This window comes from Octopus bimaculoides, chromosome 13 (assembly GCF_046866305.1).
Source record: "Octopus bimaculoides isolate indiv1 chromosome 13, ASM4686630v1, whole genome shotgun sequence".
Classification (NCBI taxonomy): Eukaryota; Metazoa; Mollusca; class Cephalopoda; order Octopoda; family Octopodidae; genus Octopus; species Octopus bimaculoides.
Window position 1 is genome coordinate 44,490,651 of NC_142940.1, and position 17,500 is coordinate 44,508,150.

General features: G+C 35.4%; 1 protein-coding gene across 1 annotated transcript in view; it reads left to right on the plus strand.

Moving 5' to 3' along the window:
* LOC106877995 (glycine receptor subunit alpha-3) overlaps positions 1-17,500 on the plus strand; it is a 184,053-nt gene that overhangs the window by 165,899 nt on the left and 654 nt on the right. The window contains exons 5-9 of the mRNA XM_089361677.1: positions 2,560-2,786; positions 5,668-5,750; positions 7,141-7,287; positions 12,254-12,639; positions 16,572-17,500. The exon at positions 16,572-17,500 is cut by the window's right edge and continues 654 nt beyond it. Coding sequence (XP_089217803.1) covers positions 2,560-2,786; positions 5,668-5,750; positions 7,141-7,287; positions 12,254-12,639; positions 16,572-16,733 — 1,005 coding nt within the window. The 3' untranslated portion in view covers positions 16,734-17,500. The remainder of the gene's footprint in view (positions 1-2,559; positions 2,787-5,667; positions 5,751-7,140; positions 7,288-12,253; positions 12,640-16,571) is intronic.

Genomic DNA, 17,500 nt, shown 5'->3' on the forward strand with positions numbered 1-17,500 from the left:
TAATGCTGAGCCAAACTATATATTTTAAATCTGATTTGAGTGAGTCTTCTGAGACACTGAAACGTCAATATAATACTGTAGAATGGCATTTTCTTATAAATATATGCCTTTTTGTGAAGTTAGACGGGAAATAACTCAACTGATATTGCCAACTGTTTACTGAGTATAGGTGCACGTTTGGTAGCAGTATATATCAATACTGTAAATTTATTCAGTCCATAAGAAGGTTAATTTTAAATCTATTCTTATGTTATGTTGTTAATTATTTTTACAATTGTTCTTTTAAGATTGAACTGCTTGATAAATGCTGGTTAGTTTTTGTCTAAGTTTGTCTGCGTCGTACCTATTCCTGTTGTAATACGTCTTTAGATAACCCTATATTTGCTCCTTCTTCACTGTTTCTAAGTGAGTGTAGGATGAAAATACCGGCAACATCCGGCATTTCAGCACCATCATGGACGCCGTAGGTACATCAAAGTGCTATTGTCCGTGCTTTTTGATCCGTGTAGGAACCATCGCAAAATAACATAGATTTCCTATCGCTCATTGATATACTAATGACAGTCTCTGCTGCAGGGATAGGTGGGGTGGGGCACAATGAATTGTTTTTACAGCATTTTTTACGTTGAGAATTTTTTACAAATCTTCACTTTCTTAAAAAACTATATGAGTTAAGCAAATGATCTTCTCTAAATGCATTAAAACACTATTCAGAACACTATTTCAGAAAATTATCTGTTCTCTTTGAACATATGAAAGACAAATTTAGCTGGGGGAAAATGAGTAAGCCAAGTTAAGGTAAATTGAAAGTCTGTTTTATATAGCCTTACTTATATAGCCTCCCACCGTGGAGGCGCAATGGCCCAGTGGGTCGCGGTTTCGATTCCAAGACCGGGCATTGTGAATGTTTATTGAGCGAAAACACCTAAAGCTCCACGAGGCTCTGGCAGGGGATGGTGGCGAACTCTGCTGTACTCTTTCACCACAACTTTCTCTCACTCTTACTTCCTGTTTCTGTTGTGCCTGCAATTCAAAGGGTCAGCCTTGTCACACTGTGTCACGCTGAATATCCCCGAGAACTACGTTAAGGGTACACGTGTCTGTGGTGTGCTCAGCCACTTGCACGTTAATTTCACGAGCAGGCTGTTCCGTTGATCGGATCAACTGGAACCTTCGACGTCGTAAGCGACGGAGTGCCAAAAAAAAAAAGACAAAACTTATCCACCATGCGAAGAGAACATCATTTTTAATCATAAAAATCTACAAGGAAACAAAGTTCAAAAATAAATAATAAAATGGTACAATAGGCAAACGAAATTTACTTTGAGTTTTCCGAAGAGATGGATTTTAATTTCAAGATACTTTTTAAGTATACCTTTGCACCATCGAGTTTTTCATTTTATTTCTACCACAAGACGGTTTTAAATTCACAAGTGGCGGAATACCCGACTAAATGACTTGTGGTAACGAGTTACGTTCTGGATTCGGGACGTTGACTATCTTTAATCAATAAAATAAAATAAATAAAAACGTGTAAATTTTCCTGTGTTCCTCGTAAAAAGAAACCAATGTTATAGTTATTGATGATTTATTGTCAGCATTTTTAATGCAAGAGATTATAAAACAAACAACTAGAAATAATTATATGTGATGTGGGAAAAATAGCAATATTAGTCAATGACTATTTAAAAAAAAATATTTCGGTAAGTACTGACAAATATTGGGCTAAAAACCCTTTTAGATAAACGAAAAAACTAAAAACAAATTATACTGTTAAAAAACGGTTGCACGTTTCTCAAAGTTTCTTATTTCATATGACGAAAAATAATTAGTTAAATTAATTTTACTTTGTTCTCTCTTACAATTAATATTATCTTCTTCACTTTCTTCCTTATTTCGTTTCTTCTTCTTCTTCTTCTTCTTCTTCTTCTTCTTCTTCTTCTTCTTCTTCTTCTTCTTCTTCTTCTTCTTCTTCTTCTTCTTCTTCTTCTTCTTCTTCTTCTTCTATTAGGTGGTCCACTCTTTCTATCCCATCGTTGCAGTATCGGCACTTTGGGTCTACACCATTATTATTATTATTATTATTATTATTATTATTATTATTATTATTATTATTATTATTATTATTACTGGTGTTGTTGTTAAGGCGGTGAGCTGGCAGAAACGTTAGCATGCTGGGCGAAATGCTTAGCAATATTTCGTCTGCCGCTACGTTCTGACTTCAAATTCCGCCGAGGTCGACTTTGCCTTTCATACTTTCGGAGTCGATAAATTAAGTACCAGTGAAACACTGGGGTCGATGTAATCAACTAGTCCCTTCCCCCAAAATTTCAAGGCCTTGTGTCTTCAGTAGAAATGATTATTATTATTATTATTATTATTATTATTGCTTTTCTCTTGTTTTTTTTTTCTTCTCTATTCTTTCATTAACCTTCTTTACATTCATTTCCGTACTCACTCATTCACTCTCTGTCACTCACTCACTCATTCGTTCTTTCATTTACACATTCACTCTTTCTTTCATTCTCTCAACCTTCTGTTTCTATGTGAGTATTACAGGAATTCGGTGTGAACCTTGTAGTCGAACAAGAATGGATTGACCATCGACTTAATTTCTATAACCTGATCGACAGTGAGGTACTTGAGCTGGACGTGAAAATGATGGACGAATTGTGGGTCCCTGACATCTATATCTCCAATGAAAAAGTGGCCACCTTCCACACGGTCACCGTTCCTAACAAAATGATGCACCTTTACCAAAACGGAAAAATTATCTACAGAAACAGGTATGATAATAACTCTTTCTATTGTAGACACAAGGCCTGAAATTTGGGGAGCGGTGCTAGTCGATTGTCAACCATAGATCTTAACTGGTACTAATTTTATCGACCTCGAAAAGATAAGACGCAAAGTATACCTCGGCGGAATTTGAATTCAGAACGTAAAGAGGGATGAAATGCCGGCAAGCATTTTGTCCTGTTTGCTAACTATACTGCCAGCTCGCCACCTTAAAGAGGTATGATAAAGCACTGAATATTTTCATCGTCTTGACCGCCTTATTGCATAAGGACTTGAGACATTTACCTAGAGGGGGAAGGAACTTAGGAATCTCGAGATTCAATTTGAAACACAATAATTGCGGCTTATATTTTTGTTGTTTTAAAATAGATTAAACAATTATGGTTTGAATGTATTTGGTTTTATCTATGCTCTGTCAGCGCTGACCTGAGTTTAAACAACGACCATCACTATTAGTATCATCACATCATCACCATCATCGTCGTCGTAAAAAAAGAAAAGTCGAATTAAATGTCTGTGAAACTCTGAACTCCCAAAGACTGTGGTTCACGGGGTTGGCATGATTTCAACCATCAGTTTGCTCAACTAGAGATGACCTTTTGACTAAACCACCTTCGCTACCATTAGCATCATTAGTACTAGCTTCATTACCATCACCTTTCATTACCAATATTGTGATTACTAATATCATCACCATGGTTACTATCACCTTCTCCCTACCATTATTATTACAAACACCATCATTATCAGCACTAATAGAACCACCACCACCACCACCACCACCATAACCACCACCACCACCACCACCACCACCACCACAACCACCACCACCACCACCACCATAACCACCACCACCACCACCACCACCACCACCACCACCACTACTACTACTACTACTACTACTACTACTACTACTACTACTACTACTACTACTACTGTTGATGTTGCTGTTGCTGCGACCCGTACAGTTACCATTATCATTAGCACCACTACTACTATTTCCACTACTAGCACCACCACCTTTACTACAATATCACTACCACTGTCATCAATGGCATCACCATAACTACTACCATAATCAATATCACTACAACCACTATAACTATCACCATTACCACCACTACTAATAGCTGTTATATTTATCTCTTGGAAGGAAAATGCCTAAATGCCCAAGGGAGAGAAAAAGAAAGCGAAAGAGAGAAAGTAAAGAGTGAAACCAAGTACTTTATGGTATTTAGTCCTTGGCATCATTGTTCCAAGTTCAATATCCCAATTACTTTGTCAGTTTTCATCAAACCAATCTCCATAGAAGCAAATACCAATAATGTACCGTCACCACCTACTCAATTTTAAATTCTAATTAAGTTTAATAAAAAGATGTTTAGTTAGTGCCGTAGAACAAGATGCATTCTCCATATAAGATGTGTCCATAAATCGATTTCGATGTCGTTCGAATCGAATTCACTTCCCTGGCGTTGTTGACGTTCCTGAGAAAGATCCGGATACACCAAACTTACATTCTCCGCCCGATGGAATTTGTTGCTAAGTACGAATGTCGTTATTATCGATGTACACCACAAAGCGGCGAGATGAGAGAATCGTTAGTGTGTCGGACAAAATGCTTAGCAGTATTTCTTCCGGCTCTTTACGTTCTAAGTTCAAATCCTGCGGAGGCCAACCTTGCATTTCGGCCTTTCGGGTTCGATGAAATGACGCAACAGTTAAGTACTGGGGTCGATTATATCGACACCCCTCCTCTCCAGAATTCCTGACCTTGAGGATTATCAATGTACACAAGAAGTAATAAATTGTTAGAGTGGGGAAACTTACTGTTTCTTCTCGCTGTCTTCTGTATTGCAGCTACAATGGCCTCTGTTCCTTGGAGATGGGTGATTTCGTACGCATCCTCTGAGATCCACCAGAGTCACTCGTCTCTTTGCATATCGTTATCCATATCATGTTCAACTTCAAATATTACAACAATCACTGAGCCCATTCCCTCTTCCTCGGAAAGTTCACCTTTGAGGATACCCGTCTCATCTCTAGCTTTTCTGCAGCTATCAGTTTGTAACTGTTCAAAAGTATTTACAACATCGCTCTGTGAATGCCGGTGAAGGCCATGAATACAGTTTATTCCTCCAGACTAAACCAATAACGCTTATAAAGCGGCGACATCTTGTACAAACACAAGTAATTCCATAGCACGAAATCCTTATCATTTTTGCTTGTCAGAAATGACATCAGCTATCTCCATCTCTCTAATTTAAGTGATCAATTAGTCAAATAATTAATTAATTCGTCACCCAATTCATTAAGCAATGAAACCAATTACTAATGAAAATTTCACTGGCACTTAATCTTGTTTTGTGCCAAGAAAAGTGTAATTTGTTCCATAGTTCTCTATATCTTTCGTGTTGCAGTGAACGCCATAATAGAAGAGGTAAATTTCTCAAGAACTTAATCGAGCCTGTCATCCGTTTCCTGATTGAAACCATTTCACCTCAATAACTTTATTGATTTTCTATTTTCATTCTAATAAAAAAAAACCGACTTTGGCTCCATGCTTTTATTATTTATGTACACTAATTAATATTTGAGCTTCTCGTTAAAAAATCATTTTAAAATGATTTGACAATCAGAATCGTTTCTTGACAATTTCCGTGATTTAGCATATTTTCCGTAAATCGGTTATTGAGGACTTCTGTACTTAAAGTAATTATTGACCAAGGAAGAATAGTTCTTATAAACTTATACTATCTTGTATATTTGCTTATTCACGGTTTATTCACGGTTTATACAGAAAATAGGGATACATATATGAAAGTTAAACGTAACGATTAACTGCCGGTAACTTTATTTTTTTAACAGAATATCGCTCAGAGCCTCATGTCCCATGCAACTTCAAAAATACCCAATGGATCAGCAGATTTGTTACCTTCATTTGCAAAGCTGTAAGTTACATTGATATTTTATCGTTACATCATAATCATTCTGTTTCATTTATCTACACAATACATATATTTTATAAGTTAATCAGGGACAAAGCTGGAGTACTTACCTATGACCTTTTCTAAGCCTCCTTGACTAGTGGAACTAACTCGACTAATGACTGGTTTCAGTATCTGCAGGTCAGATACTAAAAAATGTAGACGAGGAGAGAACTGGTGAGTCTCTGGATCGAATGCTTGCAATGGCATGAACTCTGTTAAAAACATACTAAGGATCGCATGGCGGTGTCAAATGGAATGCATGTTAAACCTATCACTCAAAACAAGTGGTACTATGAAGTCAAGAAACATACTCTATGACATCAAATTAGTCCCAGTTTCAATGGTCAAGGTGAGATACGTCTCATATATCTATTTGTCTTATTACAGTCCTCAATATAATTTATGACACTGCTTACCTCTTAAATTGGACTTCATAATCTTTGTCATTTCTTCCTGTAGTCTATACCACATACAGATATTTGATATTCGTCCAAATGATAGCTGTCTTGTTGTCTTCTACTCACATTCGTCTACAAGACTTATGCCATACAGACATTTCAGTCCCATTAATGTAAATGACTTGCCTCGCAGCAGGTATGTGATACTTTTACTGTTTGGAAAACACCCTACATTGTCTAATTGAGACGTATCTCCACATTTACTAGCAGAAAAATGCTACAGTCTATGTGACACACCTACCTCCTGGACTTCAGACTTTTTGGCATGGCTGTTTTGGTGTCGCTGATTCGACGCTGATTTATTTGACATTAGACTTTTCAATGTTTCTCTCTTTCGCTCCCCTTCTCTCTCTCTTTCTCTCTCCGTGTGTTTATGTGTGTCAGCATATTTCTATATGTGTATGATGAGAGGAAAAGTGTTTATATCAATCGTGTTCAATTAATAAATTACAATCTCTCTCTCTCCCTCCCTTCACTCTCTCACTCACACTCTTTCTAGTTGTATGTGTATACATCTGCGCCTGCATTCGTGTGTATATGAGTGTTTTTGGCTCCAGTGCCAAAACGTACTGTTGCCAAAGAGGCTGAAGTTCCCGTCAGCGGTGCCAAAGCATCTGCGTCCAAACAGCTGATTGTCTCATTTTGTTACCCCTCTTATGGTAAAAAAAATTTCCACTAACTTACTGCAACATAATTTCTACCAGACAGGAAGATTGTCTTGGTGTAACGTACGTCCAAAATTTACCCCAACGAAACAAGTTTCACACTGCCTTGATGTGTCAGACAGACATCCGAATCCTCTATGTGACAGGTCTTACACTCCCTTGCTGTGATTGCTTCTACACCCATATTCAGTTTATCATATTGTGTGCGTATATGTTCTCTCGTTACAGTTGCTTATACAGAAAAAAGGCTACAATTCCATTGGAACGACAACCGTGACAAAGCGCTGCAAATGATCAAAGCCGTCCACATAATGCCACAGTTTGAAATCACTAAATGGTCCATATGTGACTGCAATAGCATCATGAATAATGAAGGTTAGTGTAAATAATTCTTCATACTTTTTTCGTTCCTTGAAAATCTTTGGCAAAAGGAATACAAGATCAGCCAACGTTTTTACTATAAATAGATCTGATGTTTATACAAAGAAAAACAAGACAGTGTTAAATCTTTCAAAAAAACAAAACAAAAAAAAAGTCTTATTTGAATAATGTCAACTTCAGCAAAATATGTAACAGCAACAGCAATGGCAGCAGCAACAGGAATAATAATGAGCTAAAAAGGCTCTGCATTTTTGCTCAACCTGCTAAGAACAGAAAAAAAAATCAAATCTTTCTCACATCTCCCCCACCATCTTAAAAAAAAAATGGAAAGGCACATTAGGTAATATGTGGCCGTGATGAAAATGAGGATGGTGATGATGATGATGATGATGATGATGATGATGATGATGATGATGATGATGATGATAATGATGAAAATAGAAATAACTAAGTCATTCTCAAATTACTCCTACCATCTTTAACAAAAAATAAACGGAAGCATTTGATGATATGACCCTAGATACATTTGTATGAATAATATAGCAAAAATGATGATGATGATGATGATAATAGCAACGGTGATGGTGGCAGTGGTGGTGGTGATTGTAGTAATGATGTTGATGCTGATGATGATCATCACGAGAAAAAAAATTTGCAGTAACAGACAGAAGATGGAAATATAAAGACACACATAGATTTGCTGCCATAAAGCAAAGCAAACAAAAAAAAGAAGAAAAAAGAAATCATTTGCAATAAACCCCCATCAGGACAGCAATCACAATAAGCAGATAATAATATATTGTTGCATAAACGAGTGTTAACAGAAGACGTTAAAAATGGCTTCTTTTTAAATGGAAGCAATAATCCTAAACATAAAAATAAAAAAAATGACGTGAAAAGTAATGAGAAAAATCAAGAATACAAAGTAAGAGTTTTGTAAGTCTTTAAAAAAAATAATGAATAATTATTATCTCTGCAATAGCTACACCAATCGTTGAAAAATTGAGGTATATGATGATAAAGTATGTGAAGATGCAGATTTATACAGAAAATACGTGGTGAAAGAGCTCACAGTTGAGTGAGCGAACGTGAGATGCCGAACATTTCAAAGGAGTCGATATCTATATTGCATGTTTATTTATACTATGGAAAAAAAGGCAGAAATGTTTCAGAGAGGAGGTAGTCGATTACATCGAACCCTCGGCTCAACTGGTACTTATTTTATCGACCTCGAAAGAATGAAAGGCAAAGTTGATCTTGGCGGTATTTGAACTTAGAATGTAAAGAGCCGGAAGAAATATTGCTAACTATCTGTCATCTCCTCACCTTATCTAGACTGAATATCGAAGCCAAAATGGGAGTAAAGGACTAAAAGCCACTAGCGGTAGTCGAACGTGTCGGACATGTTGATTGGTCGAATATGACTAGGTCATAGCCCTGTTATCAGATCTTCCCCCAACCATTTGTACAATAGGATCTTTTCTGTTTGGTTGCCAGCGGCTGTCAGCGTCAATTTTCTGTTCCAATTGATTTCATATTCAGTGTAATAATACACTTTTATAGGCTAATTAATGACGTGCAAGTAATTTTCGCTATAACTCAATAAATAAGAAGTTATTAGCAATTAAAGATTGAAAATTTTGGTCATTTTAGCCAATCGAGAGCCACAGGCATATTCATGTCTGTTTCGATAGTAACAAGCAGAAACATGAGAACTTTTTTGCTTGTTGCCATAGTAACAGTCTTTGGAAAGTCTTTTATCTGTGAGGAAGTACATGTTAACAGCGGTCTTTGAAAAGTTATTTTATCTGCGAGGAAGCACGTGTTGACAAATGTTTGTTTACTCGTTTCTTTTTGTCATTGGGCATTGAGGTGGTTGTGAGATGTGCTGAAAATAGCAGCTACATAAGATTTTTTGGATAAATCTTTTAAGCTAAGGTTTATTTACCAACGTCTCACTCAGAGATTTAAAACTGTTTTTCTCTTTTAAATTAGTATAAACATTTATTTACATCAAAGTTAAATTACCGGAGAACTTTCATCTAATTCTTCTAAGCCTTTCTGTTAAAAATTGTAGTCTGCTTATCGCATGTAACGTGTTGTTTATCGCATTTGGCGGTTGTGAGGTGTGCTAAAAATAACAGCTAAATAAGATTTATTTACACGAAAGAAAATTACCGGAGACATAACACGTGCTGTTTACAAATATTGACAACACGTGCTATTTTCAGGATGTTGACGACAAAATATGCAGTCACGCACAAAATGACAGCTTCCAAATCCTGTTTCCTGACTGGGTGAAGATGGTCAAACTTTAAACCTCTATAACTTTTTAAAAGCATTTTTTAGGAAAAAAAAACTCCAGCAGTTCAGTTTGTGCAAATGTTTTATTGCACCAAATTTAAAAATTTTCGACAAACTTTAATTTTTGGACCCGTTAGCAACTAAACAGAAAAAATCCTTACAAATATACCACATGAAGTGAAGATTATCTCGCATAGATGTTTTCTGATTCTGCAAATCTGTACGGTCTGACAACACAAAAGAACAACTGCAATAACACCAGAAATTTTAAACTCAATCTTTCACATAAATTAACGACGGTAACTTTTTTTTTCTTTCTGGTTGTGCCCTTCGGCAAAGCAATCACTCCCTTGATCATACAACAGCTTTTTATCATTGTTGCTTCTGGGTTAACAATTGTGATACACACCAATAACGACAGGAGCGAACAAATCTGTGAGTTTGAATAAATATCACAGAACAGACGATAGTTGACGATAGCAGTCTCAGCGATCTGATCCTCGCATCATCCAAATCATGATAACTTCGTATTTTACAACGGCAAAAATAATATATGTTTCAGTTAAGGAATAATCAGTTAAGCAGAACCCAGTACTAGATTGATATTTTTTTTGTCATCCCTAGAAAGATGAAAGGGAAAACGGCGAGGAAAGATTTTGGACACAGAACGTAAACTATATACAGCAAAGCATTTAATCGTGATGGTGGTGGTGAGGATGATGATGACGGTGGCGGTGGTGGTGGTGATAATGGTATTGTCGACTATTAGTAGTATTAGCATTGTTGCTATTACAACCATTTTTGCTAATGGTCCTTTCTTTCTTTCTATAAGTATTAGCTTAATGCTTATACGCTCAGGAATATACATATCCAAATATTTGTCTGCATGTACGCATATATGTGAGTGTCTATGTATGTATGTCTGTGTGCATATGCGTGTATTTGCGTACGCGTACGTGTGTGTGCGTGTGCGTGTTCGTGTGTGTGTACGCGCGCGCGTGTATACACACAATCTAGTTTCACGCACTATATGAATAAAGAATATATTAAGAATTTTCTGCCATTATGGCACCACTCTTTTAATCTGTTTTATCTATGCTCGAATGATATTATCAATGAATACACTCGAGACCAAACTCAGTGTAAAGCATTTAATGTTCAATGTATGAACACCATTAAGAACAATAACGATTTGAAAATTAGAGAGCTTTTACTGACTTGTTACTACGTATCATTATATTCTATATTCTATATCCAAGTCACTTGTTGATAGTCATGCAGTATATTTGTCACGAATGTATATATATTTGTGTATGTGCGTTTCTTTATATGTGTATAAGTATTTATAGGTGTATGCATAACCTGTTATATACTCGATTCATTGGTGACTATGTTGGTACCTGAACAGAGTATCCCGGTGAGGAAATTTACTAGAAACCAAGCATGACCGAACAAAAAACAAAAAATAAAACTACTCATTAAAAGACAACCAACATAGAATCAACCGCTGTTTAGCAATAATGTGCGCGGACATAATGACATTCGAGATGATGATCAAACGTACAATAAGATCACTGACAGGAGTGAAAAATGGATACACTTAGAATCCATTAACCATAGTGATGGCAGCTTGTCTGCAAGGGTGTTATGTCGAGTAAAACTCTGACAGGTTCAGCCAATGTAATATTTGATCTGCAACAATTTGTAATAACTTAGTATCTGCTTTGTATTTTTGAATTTTATCTATGATCAAGTGTGGTGCTATGCAAACCATATCTTTCATTACGGATACCTCAAGCTTATCCCTGTAGAGGTGTTCCTTGTTAACCTAGATGTCATTTTGAGGCTCATTAATACGTAATACTTATACTTATAGTCTGGCCTCGAAAACATACCCTAACATGCTTGAAACGACGGCGCTATTTTAGGCGCACCTCAGCGCATCAAGCAGCTGCACCACGGCTGTTTGTATTTCTGGCCGTACTGCTTGGGCCGTGACACGAATGTTAGGCTACACGTCCGCTGGCACTCGTTTCCACCTCATGTTCTAATGTTCATTTCGTGGTGTTCAGCTGATTGGCATGTTTCCTCTGAGTCGTTCCTTACTGAGTGTCCGAGTCGACCAGTACGAATTTTGAGTGAACTTCCATCATATATATATATATATATATATATATATATATATATATATATATATATATATAGAAAGAGAGAGAGAGAGAGAGAGAGAGAGAGAGAGAGAGAGACATATATGTATGTATATACATTTATGTGTATATATATATGTGAGTGTGTGTGTATGTGTGTATATGTATGCGTATTTTTGTGTATATCTAGGCATGTATGTACATATATATATATATATATATATATATATATATATATATATATATATATATATATATATATATATATATATATATATATATATGTATATATAGTAATAATAATATTAGGGATAAAATCCCAAATTACAGGTAAAAACTCAATTAATTTTTTCTATATGTGACAGTTGATTTTCATCGATGAGTTCATAGACCTTGGTTCTTTTCCCTAATACTATATATTAATATATATATATATATATATATATATATCTTTGTGTGTGTGTGTTAAATGAAACCGTTTTTAAAACCCTGTAATTTTATTATTTCAGAAAGATTCTCCTGTTTAAGAGCTGAATTTCATTTGAAGAGAAATATGGGTTTCTACATTCTCAACATATACTGTCCATGTTCATTGACCGTCTTGGTATCATGGTTTTCATTTTGGCTAAACATAGACGCTGTCCCTGCCCGCACATCATTGGGTGTTCTCACAGTGTTAACGATGACCAGTCAAACGGCTGCAGCCGTCTCCGCTCTTCCCAAAGTTTCTTACATCAAAGCTATAGATATCTGGATGGCTATCTGTCTCATATTCGTCTTTCTCGCACTTCTAGAATATGCTGTGGTCAACGTTTTGAATCGCAGAGAGATCAAACGGTATTTAAGAAACCGTCCTTTGCAGATGGACCCAGAGAAAGTTTCGCTAGCTGTTTTTGTAAGTATAAAAGTAAATTGTTGGTACCATGTTATGATAGTATTCAAAACACACATGTTCAGTTTTTGTTCATAGAGTAATGCGTATAAGAATTTCTAACACTGTCGTAGAAGTATTTTGATTATAAAAAGAATAATAATAAACTAATTGTATACAGTGCTCAGGTGCACTACAGCTCAGCAGAAAAAGAAAGAATGGGAGACAAAGTAGTTCGACCACAGTAACCCACCGTTAGTTATTTTGTTGATCCTAGAAGGATGAATGGTGAAGGCATGTGGCCTAGTGTTTAGGGTGTTACTCTCACGATCGCAAGATTACGGTTTCGATTTCCTGACCTGGCGGTACGTTGTATTCTTGAGAGGAGGACGTTGTAATCTCGGTCACTTACTCGCCTCGGAAACAGAAAATTAGCATTATAAGTCCTAAGACTCGAAGCAGTAAAAGTCAAGCGGTTTATGATGATGAAGATGAGGAGTGAAAGAGAAAGTTGAACTTTGTCCCAGAGTGGTTTCTAAATGAAATCAGGAACGATTATTTGTAAACTAAAGACAATAATGTTCTTATCCACTAAACCGAGGCACCTAATGACTAACGATTGAAGACCAACTGTTCGAAACGCCATCTAGATATAAATAGACAGTCTGAACAAAGTTGAGATTTAGATAACGCAAGGAATTCTAACATCAACTGTCCTTACAGAAGTATGTATCACTGAATGCCAACGACTTTCGTCGTACATTTACGAACAAGCCATTCCTAATGAATTTCATTGTATCCGTTTGGATGTGCGGTGTTTTATTCACTCGTTTATTCAATCAAAACTATAATGTACCATACTATTTATTAATTCTCAATTTCTCACAGTGTAGTCCAGTATCGTGCTGTGTTATCTAATGGTGTAGATGTCTAGTGTAATGTTTTGGCTAACTTCTAACATTAACTCCGCCTTCTGAAATCAAGTAACTTCCCACTGAATTATCGTAATGTTTCTGTATAAGTAAAATCATCTAATTTGCAACTGTATTTTACTTATTCACAAGATTATGACTAAATGGCTGTGGGTTGAACATTATGTAATATGCATTATATAATCGATATGATGATCATTGTTATCATCTATGGGTTCATACATGTTAATTGATTTGTCACTCACACATTATGGAAATGTTTGCTAACCATAGAATAAATGTAATACCAGCAACTCCATTCTTCACTTGTAACATACGCATACGCATTTATTGATTGCAACCACTGTAAGCCATCAGTTAGATACGTATATAAAGATGTTAGGAATAGATACTGGAAGCGAAATAATGGCAATGAGGAGATAAATAAAACCAAGAGCTCACGTTCAAGAATACGGGAAGTCATCTGGTTTGCCTTCCCCTTTTTCTCTTAGAATAAGAAATTTGCCCAAGTTGTTTTTTAAGATTCTGAAGAAGAATTTCCCAAAGAATCATAAATACTACAGCATCTGCAATAAATCCTCCATTAAATTTTCTTACTCGGTTATGCCGAATTTGGCCTCCATTATTGCATCTATTAATAGAAGCAAATTAAATAGGCAAGTGCACTGGACGTATTCTTCTGTTGGAAACTCTGGTATTGGACCGGTTAGCTCTAATAAGCCTAAGGTTGGTGTTACAAACCATTTACTTTCACCGGCCTTATCGACCCCCTTTAATGAGATATGTGACGGGAAGAATGCAGTAAGCCAGATAAGTACTATAAGTTTTAGTAATAGGGATATGGGTGGTTCTGGTAAATCCTGTAATTGTAGAAACCCTAGGTTATGTCCATTTCACAGATTCTGTCTGGCTACAAACGTTATTTATAAATGCGTTGTTAAAGAGGAAGGTAATTTGGTTAGGTTTTACATTGGCAGTACTGTCAATTTTAAGGCAAGGTATAGGGCCCACATGAATTCGTTTTCGAACAAAAAATATTGTAACTCCACTACACTTGCCTATTATGTACATGGTTTAAAGAGGAATAACAAAAGTTACTCTCTTGAATGGTCTATTATCTCGATTAACAAGTGTAAGTTGTGTATAAGGGAATCTTTTGCCATCCTTAGGTCCTTTGGGCCTAAAACATTGAATAAATTTACAGAGGTGATCCTTTTCTGCAAACATAAATTATCTTCTACTTTTCTGAAAGTATATAGAAGTAAAGCTAGATGTGGTAAATAGTATTTAGTTTGTTTACTGGGTTTTGAGACTGGATGGTAAAACTTCCTATGGTTAGCAGCCGCCTACATGTTTAGCGATAAAATATAATAATTTTTTTTTTAGTGTTAGAAAAATTTTGGACTAGTCCTGCCGTTTTGTAACTCTTGTGAACGACTAATTGTTGAGATTCCTGTTCATCCTGATGAGGAGGTCATTGTCGAGATGGATGCACTCTAACTCGTAATCGGACCGTGGCAATGAACTCTCGAAATGGCCATAGATGTGTTTTGACTTGATTTTGTGGAATTCTCTTACGCTTCTTGGAATTTAACTTCCATGGTTTTATGAAACGAATTATATTGACATATTTTTAATTGAGGGGAGTAAAAACGTTTTTTTAGTCGATTGATACATTTTTAAGGTTTTTTAGTCGCCTGACACTCTTTAGTAATTCATTTTAATTATTTAATTTTAGTCGATTATATATGCCTTTTCTTGATAGGCCGTTCTATATATTTGTATTTTTATGTGCATATGTATTTTTACCTTCTGTGTTTTTATATGTTTCCCTTTATATGTTGTAAGATCATGGTAATGTCTATATATGATCAAATGTATGGAAGCGTGGTGTTATATAAAGTCGTTAACTCGAATTTGATGTTTGTTCTCTAATCAATGTGTTTTTTTTTCTCTCTGTCTCAATTTCATTTGATCACCTCTTTTTTGCAGTCCTATAAACCCTATTGTCTTCATAAAAAGAGGCAAAAATTATTTCTTGTGGTATACACACACACACACACACACACACACACACACACACACACACACATACATACATACATACATACATACATACATATATATATATATATATATATATATATATATATATATATATATATATATATATATATATATATATTCAAATATGAATTAGAACCAACTCGAGGGATATAAACATATATATAAGGTGTTTTTGGTATATATATATATATATATATATATATATATAGTTTTAGGGAAAATAACCAAGTTTCAAGAACTCATTGATGAAAATCCACTATTAGAATTAAATGGGTGCTTTTAATTGTTAATTTTTGTATATGTGATAGTGGATTTTCATCGATGAGTTCTTGAAACTTGGTTATTTTCCCTAAAACTATATATTTTATATATATTTTATCTATAAAGCTCAATTTAATTTTGATTTTTTATAAATTGATTTTAATTGAGTTTTTACCTGTAATTTTGGATTTTGTCCCTAATATTATTATTATTATTATTATATATATATATATATATATATATATATATATATATATATATATATCGGATTTATCTGCGATCGTCAGCGGGAATCTTATTCCTGGTTGTGTATAAGTTACATGGTCTCAGATTGAATATGAACATGAATGAAAAACCATTATTTCTAAACTATGAATAATAATGTTCTCATTGACAAAGCTCGGAATAAGACACCTGATGACTGATAATCAATCGAAAATCACACCGATCGAATCGTAGAATAGTCATGAATATTGAAATAAAATGTACATTTGAATTAATGTATCGGAAAATTACAAGATTTTGGCATCGTTAACCTTGTTATTGTTGTTTAGCACTAATGTCATATTTTGTTCGCTATGATCTTTCCATATATTAACGTAGAACCATGAGATTTATTTCTTTGTTTTATCTTCTATGAGATCTCTAGTGCTCACAACCTGGACTTTTCTTTTTTTCTGTTTTCTTTTTTTGCAGTCAAATGGTTACTCGCAGCCAGACTCTGCTATCATATCTTACCAAATTGATCCTAACGGCAAGGAGCATGCAAGAAAAGTGGACAAATACTCCAGAATTATATTTCCGCTGATATTTCTATTATTTTGCTTCATTTACTGGACATATTATCTAGGGGTATGATTGATGATTGATGATTGATATGTCATGACAAGTGGCTGTTCGTTTGGTGTTTTTATCAAAGTAATTAAAATGGAGTGGGGTTAAAACGCTTTGGCGTCGCCTTTTAAGCTTCGCTAATTCGACGTTGACTTATTTGACATCAGACATGTTAATGTTTCTCCCGTTTTCATGTTTCCATCGTTCTCTTCCACCTCTTTTTTTCTCTCTGTTTATGTGTGAACATCAAGTTATGCTTGTATATATATATGTTTGCATGTGTGTGTGTGCGTTTGTCTCCAGGGCCAAAATGTACTGTCACTAAAAGAGCTTGAATGTCCATTCTGCTGTGCCAAATCATCAGCGTCCAAACAGTAGTGCCCTATCGTCTCATTCCATAAAATGGGTGGTTTAAGTCGGCTGAATCAAGTGTTAGATTTTAAAGCTGATAGAATGTGGTGAGATTAGCCTGAATGCGCAGAAGTGTGAGCGTTATGATAGAGTGAGGTGTGCAGTTGAATGAGGTGTAAAGTAAGCTGAGTCAACGAATGAAGTTAGCATTAAAGGTAAGCTGATTGGTAGGGTTAGGTGAGTGATAGAGATGTGAGTGAAAGGGTTAGTGGCAAAGTGAAGTAATGTGTACTAGAATGACCGGTTGTATGGGTGAGTGTCTGTGAGGTAAGTGTGTGGAACCCTCTGCAGTGATGTTGTAGGGAACTGAGCTACAGAAAAACAAAAATGAGATAAATTGGAGCGTGTTATGATAAAATCAGGTAAGGTGAAGTGTGATA